The sequence below is a fragment of the Phoca vitulina genome, unplaced genomic scaffold (assembly GCF_004348235.1).
Source record: "Phoca vitulina isolate PV1807 unplaced genomic scaffold, GSC_HSeal_1.0 scaffold28, whole genome shotgun sequence".
Lineage (NCBI taxonomy): Eukaryota > Metazoa > Chordata > Mammalia > Carnivora > Phocidae > Phoca > Phoca vitulina.
In genome coordinates, this window is record NW_022589731.1 from 19,937,102 (window position 1) to 19,959,295 (window position 22,194).

A 22,194-nucleotide genomic window follows, 5' to 3' on the forward strand; every position below is an offset into this window, starting at 1 on the left:
ATTCCCGGGGCACCTGCGGCTCAGTCAGGAGAGCCTGCGACTCTCGATCTCAGGGTTGTAGGTCCGAGCCCCATGTTGGGTGTAGAGATTACTTAGAAATAAAATATTAAGGGACACCTGGGTGGCTCAGTTGGTTAAGCGTCTGCCTTCAGCTCGGGTCATGGCCCCAGGGTCCTGGGATCGAGCCCCGCATCAGGCTCGCTGCTCGGCGGGAAGCCTGCTTCTCCCTCTGCCTGCCACTCCCCCTGCTTGTGCTCTCTCTCTCACTCTCCCTGATAGATAAACAAACAAACAAACAAATAAAATACTGAAAAAAAAAAAGAAATAAAATATTTTTAAAAATAAAAATAGGGGCACCTGAGTGGCTCAGTCGGTTAAGTGTCTGCCTTCGGCTCAGGTCATGATCCCAGGGTCCTGGGATCGAGCCCCGCATCGGGCTCCCTGCTCAGAGGGGAGTCTGCTTCTCCCTCTCCCTGCCACTCCCCCTGCTTGTGCTCTTTCTCTCTCTCTGTCAAATAAATAAATAAAATTTTTAAAAATAAAAATAAAATAAATAAAAGTTCATTCCCTTTGACACAGCAATCCACCTCTAGAGACCTCCACGAACACAGACTGTAGGAACATAAAGCAGACACAAGCTTTGTTTAAAGAAGGAAAAACTGGAAACAACCCAAGTGTCCCCCAGAATGAAATTATAATATATCCACAGGACAGTCCTCACACGCTGAGATAAACTTGTAATTACTGACATAGAAAAGCCTCCAGAATACTATGTTCAGATAAAAAAAAAAAAGTTGCACAATACCATGCATAATAAGGATACTTTAATAAAAATGGTAAATACCAGTATAAGCACAGGAAAAAAGCAATTATTGTCAAAGGGGAGAAGGGAGTATATAATAACAGACTTTCTTTTTATAATGTCTATTTTTCTATCACCAAAGACGCTGAAATGCTCTTAGAAAACACACACAGTAAAGCAAAAACATTCTCAAACAGCTTAAAAATGTTAGGTAATCAGAGACACCGCCATCGTAACAGATGCTTAAATAGAGGGTTACTTTAAATTTAAAGAAAAACTGAAAATAAACCTTTCTTACAAACTGTATCACTTAAAACATAATCTGGGAATGTTAAACACTAATTCCTAATTAAACATGACATTATAGGATACACCCTGGTGCTGGCCAATACGAAGTTTCCTTAAATCCTAATATTTCATGTAAGCTTAACCATTAATCCTTCCTAAAATTCAGTGATTATAATTTAACTTTATAAGGTTAAGCAAGTCTTCCATGTACTATCCCATAAAACTTTTTCAAATACAAAACATCTGTTCAGTAAGGAAATTATAAAAACATAAATTACACTGCAGGGCTTGATTAAAAGGCTCTCTATATACAGGTAGGTACATTTCACCTTAGAAGAACACACGCACACAGAAACTTAATCGTACAGAGATGCCATTCCATTCTCTTACAGTCGCATTACACAGCACACCGTGTGTTTATAAATGCCACTCTATTATGCATGAACTGAAAAAAAAAAATGTATATTAAAAAAAAGTCCGTGAAGACACCGGGGAATGGTGCGTGCCTCTGGGAGGTACAGGAATGCGACAGAGCTCACACGAACTGCTGGCTCCAGCTGGCTCCGGGCACCACTGGAAACAGCCCCTCCCCTCAGAAAGACAGGATGGTCTTGTTAATGATTTCCACCGACTCCTGAACCTCATCCTCCTTGATCACAAGCGGTGGGGCAAACCTGATGATGTCGCCGTGGGTCGGCTTGGCCAGGAGTCCATTATCTCGAAGCCGTAGACACACATTCCAAGCATCATAATCTAAAGAAAAATGGCCAACATGCATGCTGATGAAAGACAAATGTTTGAGCATCCCCTTGCAGTACAGATGGGCAAGAGCCACCTGGCAGAAGAAAACTCCCAGGGCTTACTAAAGAAAGACGCTTAGAGTTGCAAGAGCGCTTTGTTCTTATTCTCAAAAATGAGGTTATTTTTCAGCAAGTGCATAACTAGGTTTGGATGGTCTGATCAGACATACAGCTTTATTCATTTTTCAAAAATGAAAAACACCAGGCAAAAAAATTATGTGCTAAGGCTGTCGTATTAATTATGAGGAACCAGTGCAAAAAGAATCTGGGCAGGACACAGAGAAGTTAACAGGCAGAGAATGAGCAATACTCAAACTCAGGGAACACTACACATTCCTAAGATGGATCTGCCTCCTGAGCTTGTGGAAAGAGACTGTCCTCATTTTAGAGTATAATTCTCAACCCTGGCTGCACGTCAGAATCACCGAAAGGGTTGGGCCAATGCCAGGGCCCCGCCCAGACCCATCAAATCAGAATCTCTGAGGGGAGCCTAGGTTTGGATTGTTTTTAAAAGTTCCTCAGGGGGGCACCTGGGTGGCTCAGTCGTTAAGCGTCTGCCTTCGGCTCAGGTCATGGTCCCAGGGTCCTGGGATCGAGTCCCGTGTCGGGCTCCCTGCTCAGCGGGAAGCCTGCTTCTCCCTCTCCCACTCCCCCTGCTTGTGTTCCCTCTCTCGCTGTCTCTCTCTCTGTCAAATAAATAAAATCTTTTAAAAAAATAAAAATAAAAAAAAATAAAAGGAAGGGTTATCACAGGAAAATCCAGCAAGGAGCCCTCGACGGCCAGGACAGATGATGTACTGCGACAGCCCACACGCAGCAGGCGGCGGAGGGGGAACTCCGGTCACCGCCATCACTGTCACGCGTCGCTCCGACTGCTACTCCCGCCACCTTCACTGCCGGAGCAAGTCCGCCGGGAGGGGGGGGAGCACAGCGAACAGGAAGCCCCCCAGGGAAGTGCCGTGTGCAGGCCGTGGCAGCAAGTAACCGGACACCGCGTGCTGCGGCACGGGCCCAAGGCAGAACGGTAAGTGACGTCGCGGAGCAGTTCAGTCCTTCCCGGAGGAAAGGGCTCTATTTCCACAGGCCATTAACAGAAGTCAGATGAGACTCTGCCTAACAGACCTGGTCAACCATTTCAAACAGGGGAACCCAACAACCAGAGAAAATACCGCAAGTGTTTCAGTCCTTCCCATAAAAATAACATCTGGAGTAAAATGTTCGCGTCGTACCTTTGGTTTCCCGAATAACAATAGCATTTAGCAATCCTTTCCCCCTGACGGCTGTGACAATGTCAGACGGCAGCTTCATGAGCTCATTCCTCAGGATATTACCCATCTTCTCTGCATTTTCGGCAAGGTTTTCTTCTTCCAAAACCTGTGTTTAACGAGAAATTACACAAGTGCTAAGATTGCCCTGGTTAAAGTCATTCTTTGGAAAGGAACGTGGACAATAAGCAAAGGAAGAACACGATCAGATAAAGACCAGAGTCACTGAACTTTTGTTTGTTTTCCAAAGTCTATCCCAGTTTCATTTTTCTTTTAAGTACGCTCCGCACCCAGCATAGAGCCCAACATGGGGCTTGAACTCACGACCCTGAGATCAAGACCTGAGCTAAGACCAAGAGTCAGACGTTTGACTGAGCCACCCAGGCGGCCCAACCAGTTTAGTTTCTAGTTAAACATATACAAGCCTCAAACAGAGCTTGCTTTAGTCACAAATCCATCATCAATCTGATTTCGTGGCAAAATAAGAATGAAAATTTGTTTAATGCAACTGATATCTTATTAGCTGAATAAATCAATGGACTGAATATACTTTAATTTTTAAACTACAGTTTCATTTACTTTTTTCCCTAGAAAGTCCATCCATGGAGATCACATAATTTTATGCCTTGTAGTAGGCCCCTAAGGAATAAGTCCAAAAGTGTTCAAATCTACACTTTAAAAACAAAGGAGGGGGGAGCCTGGGTGGCTCAGTCAGTTAAGCATCTGCCTTTGGTTCAGATGGTGATCTCAAGGTCCTGGAATCCAGCCCCGCATCGGGCTCCCTGCTCAGTGGGGAGTCTGCTTCTCCCTCTCCCTCTGTGCACTCTCTCTTACTTTCTCTCAAAATAAAATAAACAAAACCTAAAAAAAAAAAAAAAAAATAGCCTTGCGGGCCAGGTCTGCTCACAGAGTAAAAGCTCTGAAAGCCACCCAGGGCCTCTGGCCCCAAAGCTCCAGGTGACTGCAACTCAGAAAGCCCCAGAGGAGTCCCGTCTACAAGACCAAGGTTAAATTACTTTTTGAGAATGCCTTGCCCCTAAAGACCCTCCTCTGGACTTCATGTTCTATGATACTTGGTAGTCATTATATTTCTTATTACGCCCCTGGGCTCAAACTTAAAAGCCACGTCGACACCACCCAGACAAAAGGACACCAGACAAATGGTCTGAATCAGCTGTTACCTCCAGGGCCGCAATGGCCACTCGGCAGCCCAGCGGGTTGCCTCCGTACGTGGACCCGTGCTCCCCCGGCTTAATGGTCAGCATTACTTCATCGTCACACAAGACCGCCGACACCTACAAAACAGAGAATTCGGGACCAACCAAGTCATTTCCCGGACTGACCGTTCCCACTCTCAGCAAATATTTATGAAGCTGGTATTAAATGTGACATGAAGCTTCCACAAACAAGGGCTATGCATCTTTCATCCTAACTGCCAGGGACGAACTGGTGATACCCTGGGCTCAGTGCGAGCTCGTCAGGCACGCTTTGATGGCTCCGAACAAGAGCATTTCGGAACCAAGAGGGAAGCGGTTTCTGCAACGACAGAATTTAGAATTCTTTCCACTTGCCAAGTGAAATGCCTGGTTTAACTGCCTAGAAAACAACAGTCACGCGCTACGGTCAGAGCCCTTTACCTGTCATCCAGTACAATGACTGGCTCTGAACAGTAAACTCAAGGACGAAGCTACAACAAAACATTACTCTTTTCCCAACCTCTACATGAATCAGTCACGGTTTTAGACAATTGGTAATGCTAGGTTTCTGAACAACGAGAAAAAGCACAGGCTTCTACAGAAGTACTTCTGGGGTAAAATGCTTCCATCCAAAACAAATGTCGGAGCAAATTCCAAGGTACATGCAGTTCTCCGGGTAAAGTTAACGAAGCCGATCGGCCCCCTGGAATGCCGAAATGTTCCTATTACACGTTCAGGGTGCCTTGCAGCGCACTCCGTATAACCAGGCCATGGGAAAGGCACATTGTCATGATTGGCTGACGTAAAAATATCTTAAGGGCAGACTTCACAAGAGTAGGGACTAAAGAAGCTGAACCTTCAACTTACAGGGTACAAGCCACCGGAAAGCGCCTTTCCCAGAAGAACCACATCAGGTCTGACCCCTTCATGATCCACAGCCAGCCACCTTCCAGTTCTGGCCAATCCTGTCTGTATCTCATCAGCAATAAACAGAACCTGTTAGAAAACAAGGGAATACATTAATTACTGATTTTGTTTCCACAGGGCAAACAGCGAACATTTCCCCACACAAATCTGTCATTCTGACATTCCCTCAGATTGGTGAGAACCTTTTAATTACCGACTTAAGTTCAACAGCATCCTATGGAAATCCTGCAGACACACAATTATCTCCTGTGTCAGGCCACTCCCTCCCTGAGGCCCATTCTGCTCTATTCCACAGGGTTTGGATAGAACTACTCTCTGGGAACAAATTAATTCACTTGCTTATTCCAAACATTTCTTAAACAGTTACTTCTTAAATATGGACTAGCTCGGTGGGAAGAGGAAGAGAGCAGAGGGATACAACCAGGGGCCTGGGGAGGATCAGAGCACAGGCTGCTGGAGTGGAGAGGAAGAAACCACCCTTGGGCCCGGGAAGTCTGCAGCTCTGCCTGAGCCCAGGCTTGGCCACTTTCCAGAGCTAGTAAAAAGTCAACTTCTGTGTAGGCCGCTGACAGAGCGTACTAGAAAGTTCTGAAGCTCTCAGAATGAGGTCTCCCCCTAGTGGAAAGGTGATGTCATCTTTGCTTCCACACTACCGGCCCAGCCCTGAGCGAGGTAGACAGGTGCAAGGTGGGCGACCTGGTGCCGGGTGCACAGCTCTCGCACGCCCATCAGGTAACCGGGATCTGGAACGACGACGCCCGCCTCACCCTGAATTGGTTCTACCATGAACGCAGCAACGTTTGGATCCTGAAGAACACGCTACAAAAAGATATGAATACATTTTAGTAGCTTCCTTTTTAGCCTATTTGGTTAAATAGCCTAAAAATAAGTTAAATCTGAAATCACACACTGCATATATTTTTACATTAAGTATGCTAATTAAGTTTTTGTACTAACTTATACCTGACATCAAAGTATAACATTTCCGGGTGGCGCAGGCGGCTGGGTATCCGACTCTTGGTTTTGGCTCAGGTCATGGCTGGGGTCTCGGGACTAAGCCTACGCATCAGGGTCTGCACTCCAGGCAGAGTCTGCTTGGGACTCTCTTTCCCTCTCCCCTTACCCTTTCCCTGCCAACATGCGCTGTCTCTCACTCTTAGAATGGATGTAAATCTTTACTTTTTTTTAAAGATTTTATTTATTTATTTGACAGAGAGACAGTGAGAGAGGGAACACAAGCAGGGGGAGTGGGAGAGGGAGAAGCAGGCGTCCCTCTGAGCAGGGAGCCCGATGCGGGGCTTGATCCCAGGACCCCAGGATCATGACCTGAGCCAAAGGCAGACGCTTAACAACTCGGCCACCCAGGTGCCCTGGATGTAAATCTTAAAAAAAAAAAAGTATAACATTTCTGACACTCAGTTACCAAGAGCTCCAAATATTTCAGCTTTAAGCTACTCTATCCTTTTTTTTTAAGATTTTATTTATTTATTTATTTGACAAGAGAGAGCGAGCGAGCGCACAAGTAGGCAAAGCGCAGGCAGAAGGAGAGAAAGAAGCAGGCTCCCTAGTGAGCAGAGAGCCCGATGGGGGACTCGATCCCAGGACCCTGGGATCATGACCTGAGCCAAAGGCAGACAAAGGCAGATGCTCAACCGAGCCACCCAGGCTCCCCAATATCCTTTATTTTCTAATACATAGTTAAATGTACTATAAAAACTAAAAAACATACCTTTTTACTTTTTTGTTTTTAAGGATTTTATTTATTTATTTGACAGAGAGAGACACAACGAGAGAGGGAACACAAGCAGGGGGAGTGGGAGAGGGAGAAGCAGGCCTCCCGCCAAGCAGGGAGCCCCATGCAGGGCTCGATCCCAGGACCCTGGAATCATGACCCGAGCCGAAGGCAGACGCTTAACGACTGAGCCACCCAGCCTCCCCAATATCCTTTATTTTCTAATACACAGTTAAATGTACTATCAAAACCAAAAAAACATAGCTTTTTACTTTTTTTTTTTTTTTTAAAGATTTTTATTTATTCATTTGCGAGAGAGACGGAGAGAGAACAAGCAGAGGGAGAGGGAGAAGTAGGCTCCCTGCTGAGCAAGGAGCCCGATGCGGGACTCGATCCCAGGACCCTGGGATCATGACCTGAGCCGAAGGCAGACGCTTAACCATCTGAGCCACCCAGGCGCCCTACTTTTTTTTTTTTTTAAGATTCTATTTATTCATCTGACAGAGAGAGAGCACAAGCAGGGGGAACAACAGAGGGAGAGGGAGAAGCAGACTCCCCACTGAGCAGGGAGCCCGACATGCGGCTCAATCCCAGGACAGGATCCCAGGACCCCAGGATCATGACCTGAGCCAGAAGACAGACGCTTAACTGACTGAGCCACCCAGGCACCCCAAAAACATAGCTTTTTAAAAGACATTTTCAGTGAACCTTTTTATTTTACAAGCCCTCCACTCATAATTTTAAAAGGCTAGCTGAAAACTGAGTAATTTTATCTAATAAAGTAATTAAACATACACTATCCAAGTTACTTATGCAGGATACAAAGAGAAAGTAGCTGGTTCTCAGGATTAGACCATGGCACCTGACTTCCCCATGCTGGAAACCAACAGACCATTACAGAGACCAGTCTGAAATCTTGGCCCAACTTATGTTAGACAGACGTTCATTACAGTCCCATATCTATTTTCAATTCATACATTCAACAAATGTAATTTCTATTACTCTGAGCTAAAGCACTGTGAGGCTAAGTGCAGTACCTCAAGAGCAGGCAGATCATTATATGGAATGATTTCAAAACCTGGCATAAATGGTCCAAAACCATCATAGCTGCTTGGGTCTGTGGAACTGGAGATAGCCGACAATGTTCTCCCCCAGAAGTTTCCAGCTGAAAAGGAAAAATAAACAGAGATTATTTCAAACAAACCCCCAAACTTAATAAGCATGGTCCCCAAAAAATACCTTAAGAAGTTTGATTTTTTTAAAAAATGAGGTTTTGCTTTACACAGCCTCCGGTGAGCTTTCGTTTGTTAAAATAAAACCTGATATTAGGGGGAAAAAAACCACCCCGCTATTAAACACCATGGCTCACACAACCACCAAGGCCTGGCCTCACAATTGCTATTATAGGCACTTCTCTACTGAACGTCCAGACTGTAATCTAGAGCCCCAGAGGACAAATACTGGTCTTTTCTTTCAGTAATCCCAAACCCTAACAACTGAGGCATTCAACATATGCTTTTCTAGACACAGTGAATTTATAATAGCAATAAGAGAAAAAGAATATCCTTTACAGAGAATTAGTATTTTCCTTTTAAATACCCAATACTACAGAATGAACTTTAAATTTCATTTGCAGATGAATGGATAAAGAAGATGTGAGATATATACATATATATATAATGGAATATTATGCAACCATCAAAAAATGAAATCTTGCCATTTACATTGATGGGGACTGAACTAGAGGGTATTAGCTAAGCGAATAAATCCATCAGAGAAAGACAAGTTCATATGATCTCACTGATATGAGGAATTTGAGAAGCAAGACAGAGGATTACAGGGGAAGGGAGGGAAAAATGAAACAAGACGAAACCAGAGAGGGAGACAAACCATAAGAGACTCTTTAATCTCAGGAAACAAACTGAGGGTTGGTGGAGTGGTGGGGGGTGGGAGGGATGTGGGGGCTGGGTGATGGGACATTGGGGAGGGTAGGTACCATGGTGAGCACTGTGAATTGTGTAAGACTAATGAATCACAGACCTGTACCCCCGAAACAAATAATACATTATATGTTAATAAAAAATTTTTTTAAAAAAATTTCATTTGCAGAAAACATCCCCAGGCAATCTAAACACTTTCAATTTTGCCTTCCTTGGTATTATAATCTTTTTTGTGCTAAATGACTGACATTGTTCTTTGTTCAGAAACATCTTTTTACCCATTAATTTATTTCATTAATAAATCTGAGGCCCTACTATGTGGGGCACTGTCCTTGGTGTTGGGGACAGAGTGGTCTGCATGGAGCTTGCTTACAAGCTAGAGGGAAGAAACACCATAACCTGAAGCAGAGTAAAGCAAATGCATAAGATAATTTGAACTGGGTCATTCAAGCAAGGAAAGAAACAATGTAGCATAACAGAGAGGCTTGGGGGCTCCCCTACTTTTTTTTTTTTTAATAGCTTTCTACCGCCTCTGCGCGCACCAACCCAATTAACCCAGTACTGAATTACTATGTTTTGGCTTAAAGCGTCCCTCAACACTACTCTTGCAAAGGATCTCTCACATGAGTGACCCCCACTCTCCTCGTCCACCAGTCACAGCACACTGATTTTGACCAGGCTTGTGAAAGAGAAAATGCACCAGGGGCAGCCGGGTGGCTCAGTCAGTTAAGTGTCCGACTGCTGATTTTGGCTCAGGTCATGATCTCAGGGTTGTGGGAATGAGCCCCACAACGGGCTCTGCACTGGGCATGAAGCCTGCTTAAGATTCTCTCTCTTCCCTCTCCCTCTGCCCCTCCCCCGCCTCAGCAAGTGCACTCTCTCTAAAAAGAAAAAAGAAAAGAAAATGCACCAGTCAGCCCAGGAGCCTATCTGCTCTCCCCCTAAGCAGCCTCAGGAGTCTCCTCCTCTGTGGCTTACTCTGCGGGTGGGGGAAGGGAATTTCAGTTGGGAACAGCCTTCTCTGTCTCTACCCAACTGACTCACCAACTGCTTTCAATACTCAGGTGAAAACACCTTTGCACCGTTTGCTAATATGTAAGAGACTAATACAATCTGTAAGAATGAAAATCACCAGAAATGCCATTTTTGTTTGCAAGAAAAGTTATGTTATGCCATCCTACCACTAAGGCACGAGATTCCAAAATGGCAGGTCACAGAGCTGAGCAAAGATTTCTTCTTTGGGAATAGTAATTTGTCACCCCCAAAATCAACTACACCTGGTCGTCAGAATATTTAACAATTTCAACTACTGAAAGAATGCATTTTGACCATGTGCAATGATGAATTTATCCATACTTTATGTTTTTAAAAATTAAAATCAAAACTTTATAAAAAAGGCAGAACCTATCAACTGAACATCATTATAAAGATTCCAAGAGTCAAATTATATCATGCAGAGGACAAACTGGTGGTTTCCAGAGAGGAGGTGGGTGGGGGTATGGGTGAAATAAAGGGCATCAAGAGCACACTTATCACAATGCGCACTGAGGAATGTACAGAATTACTGAATCACTACATTGTATACCTGCAACTACTAGGACGCTGTACGGCAATTATACTTCAATTAAAAAAATGAATAAAAAGTACAACTAGTAATAATAAATAAGAGGACAAAGAAACTTTTGGAGGTGGTGGAAAGGGTAGCGGCTTAGATTGTCATGGTGGTTTCATGGGTGAACACCTATCTCTGAGCTCAGCAAGTTGTCTACATCAATTACAAACATCTTTTGGTATGTCAAAAAATAAAAGCAAAATTTAAATAAACAAATAAGATGCCAATACAGGGTGGGTATGGAGGAGAAAGGTCAGATTCCATCATCTGAAGTAACTGTTCATCTCCCAAATCAGTATCCAAGTCATTCCTCTCAACCATTCCCAGAAATCTATCCAGGGCAACTCCAGCCCTCCTCTTCCAACAGCTTCTGAGAACATGATACAATAACACATCAAATACTAAGATTCAAACTCCATATCATGCCTAGGACACGGCCCCATTCTAACACAACCCAACCTCAACAACCTGACAAAAATGCTCTACCAGTAAAGACCATCTAGTTAATGAGAAACCTGCTATGAAAAAAATCCGATAAGCAGATGATAAATAAATCATACAGTCATTCATTTTAGGGAGTGAGGAGTAGGGAGTTACTTAGCAGAGAAAAATCCCATTTATGTAGAAATACTTGGAAATAACCCCAAAAGAGGAAATCTCTCAATTTTTATGAAACATTTAGCAAATAATACATCGCAGAGGAGGCAAACACACTGGAAATATTCCATCAGTAAATTGAAATAATAATGACATCGTATGATGACATCACAAAGGCTAATGTTGAATTTCACATACCTGCAAAAACAATCTTTGCTTTGTACTTTGGAATACCCTTAACGGTGTAGCCCCACCTACGAGCCAGTTTGCAAGCGGTCTCTCCAGCCTCCACTCCTATCAAGAAAGAAAATTTTTCAGTTAAAAAAAAAAATCTTAAATTATCAAAAAGTAGTAAGATTGTTTTCTTGGCTATTTAATGTAAAAAGGAAATATTTTACCTGTATTCATAGGAAGAACTTTGTGGTAGTTGAAAAGTTTAGTAATATACTCTTCATATTCACCAAGCACATTATTATAGAAAGCCCTGGATGTTAAGGTCAGTTTGTCTGCTTGACTTTTCAGAGCATTCACAATCTTCGGATGGCAATGCCCTTGGTTGACAGCACTGTAAGCACTGAGGAAGTCAAAGTATTTTCTGCCTTCTACATCCCATACATAAATACCTAAATATATAAAGAGAGTCATTTTAGAAAATCACTGAGTTACATAAAGTTCAAAGATTAAGACTGTTGGCAAGCCTTCTGAATACCTACACATGAACCTTTACTTAATACAGAATTGTGGTTAAGGCATGTTTTAGCTCAAGCATAGTCTGATTGATTATAAATAACCTGGTTTATAAGGAATTATATTTTATCTGTCCAGCTTGAAATTACACCTTTAACAAGAACACAGTAACATGAAAAGGTTTATAAAGTCTGGAGTGAAACCCTCACTCCCAGAAAACTGGCATTTGGAATTTAAAAGCAGAAGTTATACATAACATAAAAATCATGATTAGTTGACTGTAACTATCAGCAGAATGAGAAAATATATTTCCAGATCACAAACCTATCTACTAAGGATCTAGTATCCAAAACACAAGTCAACAACAAACAACCCAATTCAGGGGCGCCTGGCTGGCTCAGTCGGTTAAGCGGCTGCCTTCAGCTCAGATCATGATCCTGGAGTCCCGGGATCGAGCCCGGCATCATCGGGCTCCCTGCTCAGCAGGGAGTCTGCTTCTCCCTCTCCCTCTGCGCCCCCACTCGTGTTCCCTCTCTCTCTCTCTTGCTCTCTCTCTCAAATAAATAAAATCTTAAAAAAAAAAAATTCAAAAATGGGCAAAGAACATGAATGGACATTTCTCCAAAGAAGATATACAAATGACCAAAAAGCACATGAAAAGATGCTCAATATCTCTGTCACTACAGAAATGCAAATCAAAATCTCAGTGATAGCATTCTACACTCATAAGGATGGTTATAAGAAAGAAAGAAAGAAAAAGAAAGAAAGAAAGAAAGAGAGGGAGGGAGGGAGGAAGGAAGGAAGAAAACAAGTGTTGGCAACGATAAGGAGAAATTGGAACTCATGTATTACCAGAAACTGCAACTCATATATATTGTAAAATGGTGCAGCCGCTGTAGAAAACAGGTGGGCACCTCCTCAGCAAGTCACACATAAAGTTCCCATCTAACCGAGCAATTCCACACCCAGGTATATACCCCAAAAAAGTGGAAGACATGTGTTCAAACAAAAATTTGTACACAAATGCTCATAGCAGTACCATTCACAGTAGTCAGAAGGTGGAAACAACCCAAATGTCCACCAACTAATGAATGGATAAACAAAATGTGGTCCATCCATATAATGAAATATCATTCAACCATAAAAAGCAATGGAGTACTAACACATGCTACATGGGTGAGCCTTGAAAACATTACACTAAGTCAGAGAAGCCAGACACAAAAGACCATGTGTTGCAGCCATTCCATTTATATGAAATATCCAGAACAGGCAAATCCACAGAGACGGAATGCAGGTTAGTGGCTGCTGGGTTTTAGGGAGAGGGGAGACTGTAGAGTGACTGTTTAATGGGTAGAGGGGGGGCCTTTGGGGGTAATAAAGTCCCAGGACTAGCTAGAGGTGATAGCTCTACAATACTGTAGATGTACTTAGTGGCACTGAACTCAACGATAAAAATGGTAAATTTTAAGTTATGTATGCTTAAAAACAATTTTTTTAATTGACTATAGATTTTAAAATGTCCTGGGTAGCTTACCAGCTAACTTTTACCATGTACTTAACATAGTGTGTTATAGGTACTTCTGTATCTTATCAAGAAAACCCTATTTAAAAAACAAAACAAAACAAAACACCCCTGAAAGTATTACCATCCTACAGTACAAAGATATGGAAAGAGATGCTTGGACTTAGAATTAGCCCAAGCTGGCACATACAGAACCAGGACTTCACCCCAGGCATTCAGATTCCAGAACCCACACTCTGCTAGTGCAGGAATATTTTTACAGACAGTTTCCAAATTCATAACATAGAAGTCTAGATTTTCATTTGTTCAAAATCTAGATTACAGTGCTGGTCCTAAATAAAAATACAGCAAAATGATAAAGATGTTTAATACTCTTATACATCATCTTCTGGCCCAAAGCTAAGTAATAAAGTTTGGTTTTATTAGGTTAAGGCTGTTATTTCAAAATGTGCATTAAATCACCACTTGGCAAATATCAGTAATCATTTATTCAGGTAGAGAATAATTAATGGATGCTAAAAGTGTGAGTAAAAGTTTGCAGAGTCTCAAATCATGTCCCCACAAGATATTCAAAAGGACAAAACAGTATCTTTGTAGTGAAGAAGGCTGGCAGTCACTACCTTACCAGCCAACTTCCAAACTGAGGTTCATTCTACAAAATTATTGACCTGTACTATTTAAAAACATCAAGATCAAGAAGACAAAGAAAGACTGAGGAACTGCTCTGGATTAAAGAAAACTAAACAGACCTGAAAACTGAATGTAACCCATGATCTGAGATTTTCCTTTTACGATAGGACAACAAATGAAATCTGGATCAGGTCTGTAGATTAGATAATGGTGCCTTACCAACGTTAACTTCCCTATCTTGACAATTAACACTATTATTTGAGAAAAGTCCTGTATTTCAGGAAAGACACACTAAGTATTTAGGTGTAAAGAGACATCACGGGCGCCTGGGTGGCTCAGATGGTTAAGCATCTGCCTTCGGCTCAGGTCATGATCCCAGAGTCCTGGGATCGAGTCCCGCATCGGGCTCCCTGCTCCGCGGGAAGTCTGCTTCTCCCTCTGCCTCTCTCTCTCTCTCTCTCTCATGAATAAATAAATAAAATCTTTAAAAAAAAAAAAAAGAGACATCACATGTCTGCAACTTCCTCTCAACAGTTCAGGAAAATATATAGCGCGTGCGTGCGTGTGTGCGTGTGTGTGTGTGTAGAGAAAATGATAAAGTAAATGTGGTAAAATGGTAGCACTCAAGAAATCTGCATGAAGACGCCTGGGTGGCTCAGTCATTAAGCGTCTGCCTTTGGCTCAGGTCATGATCCCAGGGTCCTGGGATCGAGTCCCACATTAGGCTCTCTGCTCAGCAGGGAGCCCACTTCTCCCTCTCCCTCTGCTGGTGCTCTCTCTCTGTGTCAAATAAATAAATAAAATCTTTAAAAAAAAAGAAAGAAAGAAATCTGAGTGAAAAGAAAGAAAGGAAGGAAGAAAGAAAGAAAAAAGAAAGAAAGAAGTCTGAGTGAAAAGAAAGAAAGGAAGGAAGGAAGGAAGGAAGAAAGAAAGAGAAAAAAGAAAGAAATAAATCTGGGTGAAGAGTAATAGAAAATTCTTTGGGTGCCTGGTGGCTCAGTCAGTTGAGCGTCTGCCTTCAGCTCAGGTCATCATCCCGGGGTCCTGGGATTGAGGGGTCCTGGGATTGAATCCTGAGTTGTTCCCTGCTCAGCAGAGAATCTGCCTCTCCCTCTCCCTCTGCCCCTCCCCCAGCTTGTGTTCTCTCTGGCTTTCTCTCTCTCTCAAATAAATAAATAAATAAATCTTTAAAAAATAAAAAGAAAATTCTTTGTACTATTATTGCAACTTTTCTTTAAGCCTAAAATTATGCCAAAATAAAAGTTAAAGGAAAGAAACGACAGCACTATTATAGTACTTTCCTTTTTTTTAAAGATTTTATTTATTTATTTGACAGAGAGAGACACAGCGAGAGGGAACACAAGCAGGGGGAGTGGGAGAAAGAGAAGCAGGCTCCCTGTGGAGCCGGGAGCCCGATGCGGGGCTCGATCCCAGGACCCTGGGATCATGACCTGAGCCGAAGGCAGACGCTTAACGACTGAGCCACCCAGGCACCCCCTTATGTATCTTACATTCCCTCCTGGCAAGGTCCATAATGGTAAAGACAATGAGTTCATCTTTGTATTCGCCCCCTTACCTAAGACTGCAAGCACTAGATACTCAATAAATGTTGAATTAACTACATCTGCAATATAGAAATTAAATGCATCTGGAAAAATGTATACTGAGAAAACTTAAAAACAATTTTTATAAAAGGTTTCAAGCAAAAGGGAGAAGGGGCATTGGATTAATTCAAAATGTACCTTTTCCTCTCTCCAGGGCTACAGGTAAAGGATGGTAGTTGTGTGCACCATATTTAGATTCTCGCTCAAAAATGTAATCAGAAGATGGAGGGCCTTGGATTGTCTTTTTAGTCGCAACAGACGTAGCAGAAGCCACTGAGGAATGAACTCCACGACGAAGCACAGCAATGGTCTGCAGATGAGCTAGTCTGGAAAACATCGTGTCCTTCAAGTAGGAATACCACCCACCTGTTCAAAAAGAAGAGAAGGCAGTAAGAGTAAAAGTCTTCCCAGAGTCAGTGCATGTCGGCTTATCATGTGTTGAGCATTTACCAAAGTCCGCCAAAGAATCAAGAAAATGAGGGACGGGCGCCTGGGTGGCTCAGTTGGTTAAGCGACTGCCTTCCGCTCAGGTCATGATCCTGGAGTCCCGGGGTTGAGTCCCACATCGGGCTCCCTGCTCGGCGGGGAGTCTGCTTCTCCCTCTGACCCTCCCCCCTCTCATGTGCCCTCTCTCATTCTCTCTCTCTCAAATAAATAAATAAAATCTTTAAAAAAAAAAAAAAGAAAAAAAGAAAATGAGGCAGAACAAAGACCCAGTCCTTGCCTGGGGAAGCTTAACGGAAATAAGCACATACATGTTGAGAGTCAAACCTGACAAGGACTACAGCAGGATGTGCACAAAGTACTACAGGCAAGGAGGCCAAGAGAATAGGTAAGAAAATCGAGAAAAACTATGGATGGGAGGTCAGGGGCTTTGACTCTCACTTACACTCTTCTCTTCTGTGCCACTCGCGTGTTCTTTACTAAGCACACATACTTTTTTTAAGTCATCAGTACTGAGAGTACATCAAGGACAAGGAACTCACTCTGGGGGAGTCAGGCAAGGCTGCACAGCAGAGGGGCTAGAGAGGTAGTACCTGATCTTATGGAGTGAGCACCTGTTATAAAGGGACTGCTGTGGGGCCGGATCCTTTCAAATGGGCAGTCCCCTCAGTACGCAGACCAAATCAGAGAAGGAGGTGGGATCGGGCCCCACATTGGGCTCCCGGCTCAGTGGGGAGCCTGCTTCTCCCTCTCCCTCTGCCACCACACCCCCACCCCCCCCCCCCCCCTCCGCTCTTGCATTCACTCTCTCTCTCTCTCTCTCAAATAAAAAAACAGAATCTTAAAAGTTGCCAGGGGCACCTGGGTGGCTCAGTTGGTTAAGCTTTGGACTCTTGGTTTGGCTCAGGTCATGATCTCAGGGGTGGAGCTCTGCACTCAGCAAGGAGTCTGCTTGTCCTTCTCCCTCCCCCTCTGCTCCTCCCCCCTCATTCAAAGGGAGGTGTGCCCTCTCTCTCTCTCTCAAATTAATAATTTTTTTTTTAAAGTTTACAAACACTAAGCATACTTACTATGTCTATATTTTTTTGTCTATACTTTTTTAAAAAGACTACTTAAGTAATGTTTAGACAGAGTTCCATGAATGACAAGTCAAATCACACAACCTCCTAGCACTCATTTTAAGCTGCCAAATTAGCAAAAACTTAATACTTGGAGTTTGGCTTACTTCCCTTTCAGCTTGGCACGACATGGTAAATCCAGTATGTTCAGGAATTCACAGTTACTAAACAAAATCCAGCACTCCGTTTGCCCAAACTCACCAACTATCCTTTCTTCCCACAGTTCAGATGAGAATACAGATTTTTAATCTGAGATGCAGAGATGGTGTTCAGAGGATCCAATAACTCCTGAAATAAAAGGCAGAATTGTATGCATAAGTGCATTCTCCGAAGGAGAAGGTCCTTAGCTCTCACCAGGTTTTATCCGGGGGAGGCACGTTATATAGGAACTAGCAGACAGGGGACAGTGGCTAGCAAAATGCAAGGTCTAGCTATACAAAATGAGACAGAACTTCCCCAAAATACTACTGTGAAGTCTAAAACATGGATTTTAACTTTATTTCTTGGCCTTTTATGCTCTACGCAGTAAGAATTAATGCTCTGTTCGACCAACTAAAAAATTAACAATTTCTGCCTTGATCAAATTAGCAATAAAACACAGCATTCCATGGTGGTACTCTGAACTAAAACCCTTTTTGAAAAGAACTATAGGGGCGCCTGGGTGGCTCAGTCAGTTAAGCATCTGCCTTCAGCTCAGGTCATGATCCGAGGGTCCTGGGGTCGAGCCCTACATCGGGCTCCCTGCTCAGCAAGGAGCCTGATTCTCCCTCTCCTTCTGCTGCTCCCCCTGCTTGTGCTCTCTCTCTCTCTCAAATAAAATCTTGAAAGAAAGAAAGAAAGAAAAGAAAAGAAAGAAAGAAAGAAAGAAAGAAAGAAAGAAAGAAAGAAAGAAAGAAAGAAAGAAAAAGAAAAGAACTGTAGTCCTTATCACAGCCTTAGAAGGGTTTGTACTCTTAGACCAGTAATTTCACTCCTAAGATCCTATCATAAATACTCAGGAATGTGGAGAAACATTCATGCATAAAAGATATTCAACAGTAGGAGAATGGATCAACATAATCACATACATAACAACATGCTGTCACTTAAAATAATTATAGTATAACAGCACAGAGAGGTGTTTTACGATGTGTTTAAGTGAAAAAAAACATATATACAATACTTTCAAGATTATAAATAAAGAAGTAATATAAGGAAAAACTACCTGGAAAGGCACAAAAATGTTCACTGTGATTATCTTTCTACTATTCTCTACGTCCCACATTTATAATCAGAAAAAGAACTGTTACAAATGAAGCTGAATGTCTGCCTAGGTTGTCACATTCGACAGAGAAAAAGCTTAGGCAACATATAAAACAAAAACTAAGGGGGAAAGAAGTGTTTGAGAAGCTCTGAGAAAACGGTCTGTGGTTAAAAGAAAGGCAGAGGTCATTTCCCCTAGGAAGTGCAGCCTGGATTACAAGTAGGTCTAGAAGTTCATTTGTATGAGACAGGGTCAAATTCTAAGATGAAAACTACTCTGTAGTGATTTTGCTATCAAGGTCTGCAGCTCTGTGACCAGAACCATGCAGAGAGGCACTATGAAAACAAACTGAGGTATTAAAAAAATACTAAGAACTCTCTTAACTAACATTTTTTTTTTTAAGTAAGCTCTACTCCAAACGTGCGGATTGGCACCCCAAGGCCATTAAATTTAATGAAGTGAACTTTTTTTTTTTAAGTTTTTATTTAAATTCCAATAAGTTAACGTACAGTGTAGTTTTTTAAATAAAAAAAATAAATTAAAAAAATAAAAAAAAATTTAATGGCCTTCAAGAGTCAAAATAGTATGTGTAAGCCTGACCAGTCCAGGCTGTTGTCTTGCCTTTAACCAAGGCCCACACTCAGGTGCGGGGTGGGGGACATGACAGGATAGACAAGCTGCCACTGACAGGAAAAATTTTATCATTGTTTTCAGTAATCTACATAATTCACAAAGCCCTTCTTCAAGCTATTATTACTCCCATCTATCTAATCCATCCTGTCTACATGAAAACATACCTAAAATAGAATTTCCATAAAAGGCTGCATTTTGAAGAGTTAATTTAATTTAGCATACACTATGAAATACAAGTTTTTTTAAATAACTCTAAGAAAAACCAGCAGAATTTCATCAAAAAGCCACTTAAAATATTCAACTTGTGAAGTAAATTTGACTTTCCTATATCGGTCAAATATTTACTTTTCTTGAGGTAACCATTCACAAATACAGTCTTTTTTTTTTTTTAAAGTTCTGCTAACAAAAATTTGTGGGTTTTTCTTTTTTTTGTATGTAATCTGGCTAAAATTCAACTCAAGTGCGTCATTGGCACAAACACCTTAACCATTACTATTGAAAAAGGACTGGCTCTGCCAAACCACACCCTCCGCACACCTCCAAAATTTGGTCCATTCCTACTTTTTTTTTTTTTTAAGTAGGCTCTGCGCCCAGCGCAGAGCACAAGGGGGCTTGAACTCACGACCCTGAGATCAAGATCTGCCTAACTGACCGAGCCATGCAGACACCCCAATTCCTCTCTATTTTAAAATATATGAGATTCAGGGATGCCTGGGTGGCTCAGTTGGTTAAGCAGCTGCCTTCAGCTGGGGTCATGATCTCAGGGTCCCAGAATGGAGCCCCGCATCAGGCTCCCTGCTCAGCAGAGAGTCTGCTTCTCCCTCTGACCCCCTCCCCACCTCACTCAAATAAATAAATAAAATCTTTTTTTTTTAAGTATATTTATCTTGATGAGCGCTAATATATGCAACTGTTGAGTCACCACATTGTACACCTGAAATTAACATAACACTTTTAACTACACTGGAATTAACATTTTTTAAAATGTTTTTAAAATTAAAAAAAAAAAACAACGGGCGACTGGGTGGCTGAGTCATTAAGCGTCTGCGTTAGGCTCACGTCACGATCTCAGGGTCCTGGAATCAAGCCCTGTATGGGGCTCTTTGCTCAGCAGGGAGCCTGCTTCTCCCTCTCCTCCCTGCTTGTACTCTCATATCTCTCCTCCCTCTCTCTCTCTCAAATAAATAAAATCTTAAAAAAAAAGAGAGAGAGCAACAGACTCTACTTTCATACTTGGATCTTTTTCATAATCCGGAACTAGATTCTCTGAAGATGAAACCAAGATATTCTAAGAAAGAAGTCTATTGTTTATTTCAAATAGGTAAGATAAAGAAATTGGATTACATAAAGAACACTTTCAGGTTCAAACTGAGAACGAGTTTACCTACAGAAACTCTTACAAACCCAAAGAAGAGATTTAGAATTGAGAAAATTACAGATTAGTAATTTATTAAAGCCAATTCATTTCAAACTCACTTTTCTCTCTTAATTTATCACCTCATCAAAGAGGTAAAACTGAAACCAAGAAGGTAAGAGTTACAAAAGGTGGAGACCACAGGTTCCTGAGAGCAAGTGCCCCACTGATTTCAACCAGAATTTACTGATGTTCAGCACTGTTGGCAAAGAACTCTACGGATGAAGTCTTCCTGCTGAAAGCCTGTTGGCCCCAATCCCTTGACACCATCCAATTAGTCTGCACGTTACTGTAGATAAGGCTCTACTTCTGCAATTTTTTATTTGGACAAAGACTGGAGGGAAAAACGATGTTGGGGGAGGGGAGAGATAAGCAGGTTGGAGGCAGGGCCCAGGCACTACCCGGAAGGATTCGAACCCTTTTCAAGGGTCCATCGGCGCCCTCCGTCCCATTACAAAAGCCACCGTTTACTGAGCAGTTCCCCCAAATCCAGAATGTACCCTTCTGGTAGACCTCGGGAACCCAGGGTGCCCGCGGTGCCCGGTGCCTCCTCCCCACGCGCTAGCGCCCCAACACCTTCTTCTCGCAAACCCGAAGGCGCGCAGCCAAGGCGCAGAGACCCCGCAGCGCTGGGGGGCCGCGGGCCGGGGGGGCGGAGGGCGAGGGCCCGCCCGGCGGTGCCACATCCTCAGCCTCTCTCTGCCTCCTGCCTCCCTCGCCCGCCCGCCCGCCGCTCCGGGCCGGATTGCGCCGCGCCCCCGCCCGCCGAGGCTGCGCGTCCGCCCGCTGCCCCCGGCCCCGCAGTGCCCGCCGCCCGCCGCGTAAAACGGCCGCAAAGGCGGAGCCTGCCCCCCGGCAGAGGCCCAGCGCGCCCCCTAAGCCCGTTCCCCACCCCCCAGACCCCCGACCCGAGACCGAGGCCGCCTGCGTCGGCCGCCTCGCCGGCCGCGGTCGCGGACACCCCGGTCCCGGCCCGAGCCGCGGCCCCTCCGCGCTAGCGCGGATACCTGGCGGGGCTTCCGACGCCGGCCGGGGACACGCGTCGTCGACAGCACAGCAGCGCGACGGTGGCGCGTCACAGAGCCTAAGACGCGGCTTCCGCCCCGCCCCCGGGACGCCCTCGCCACCCATTGGCTGGCGACGGAGAGCTGGGCACCAATCGCCGTGGGCCCGCCCTCCGCCCCGCCCGCCCGGCTGCGGCGCGGCGCGGACCCAACCTCCCACCGCGGTTCGAGCGGCTCCCGCATCTCCTGGGCGGGGCTGCTCTGGGCCGCCGCCCGGTCCCTGCGCTCCCGCGCTGGCCTGGCCGCTGCCTCTCGGCCGGTCGCTCACTGTCCGCCCTTTGCTGGAGGGACGACGAGGCCCGAAAGGATGGAATGTCTGTTGGGCCTCGGGCTCCCGGAGTTTCCAGGATCCCAGCCGCGAGGGTCTGGATGACTGGCAGGACCTCCCGCCCTGCGCTCCCGGCCATGCTCCCTGTCCCTTGCCACGCGGAGCCTTCTGTGGGGCGCCCACCCAGCTACACCCCAAACACAGCTGCGGGACCCCTCGAACCCTGTTGCGCTTCTGAACCCACCCCCAGAAGTCATCACGGCAGCTGGAAAACACACTGCCGACCTCCTCGTGCTGCGGGTAGACACTTAAATGACCGCGACACACCCCGTGTAAGTTTCTCTGTGGCGCCCTCCACAAGCCATAATTAAAACTCAGAACTCAAAATGGACAGTCCAGGACAATCTC

At 44.0% G+C, this 22,194-nt stretch overlaps 1 protein-coding gene across 2 annotated transcripts; it reads right to left on the reverse strand.

Moving 5' to 3' along the window:
* Positions 1-807: 807 nt before the first annotated feature.
* OAT (ornithine aminotransferase) lies at positions 808-21,550 on the reverse strand. Of its 2 annotated transcripts, XM_032423376.1 has the most exons (11): positions 21,462-21,550; positions 17,366-17,452; positions 15,741-15,968; positions 11,558-11,782; positions 11,358-11,453; positions 8,048-8,175; positions 5,975-6,097; positions 5,219-5,347; positions 4,337-4,450; positions 3,120-3,264; positions 808-1,843 (listed from the first exon to the last, which is right to left on the reverse strand). In XM_032423376.1, the coding sequence occupies exons 3-11, from the start codon at positions 15,937-15,939 to the stop codon at positions 1,683-1,685; spliced, it is 1,320 nt and encodes a 439-aa protein (XP_032279267.1). In that variant the 5' UTR covers positions 15,940-15,968; positions 17,366-17,452; positions 21,462-21,550; the 3' UTR covers positions 808-1,682. The 2 variants fall into 2 exon arrangements, with proteins under 2 accessions (XP_032279267.1, XP_032279268.1); XM_032423377.1 differs by lacking the exon at positions 17,366-17,452 and having other exon boundaries at positions 21,462-21,527.
* Positions 21,551-22,194: the final 644 nt, after the last annotated feature.

Bases quoted from the DNA above. Each gene is read 5' to 3' on its own strand.
- OAT (XM_032423376.1), bottom strand. From the start codon at position 15,939: ATGTTTTCCAGACTAGCTCATCTGCAGACCATTGCTGTGCTTCGTCGT. The intron at 11,783-15,740 runs GTACATTTTGAA...TTATATATTTAG, and splicing joins AGCCCTGGAGAGAGGAAAAG to GTATTTATGTATGGGATGTA. The intron at 6,098-8,047 runs GTACTGCACTTA...ATCTTTTTGTAG, and splicing joins ATGATCTGCCTGCTCTTGAG to CGTGTTCTTCAGGATCCAAA.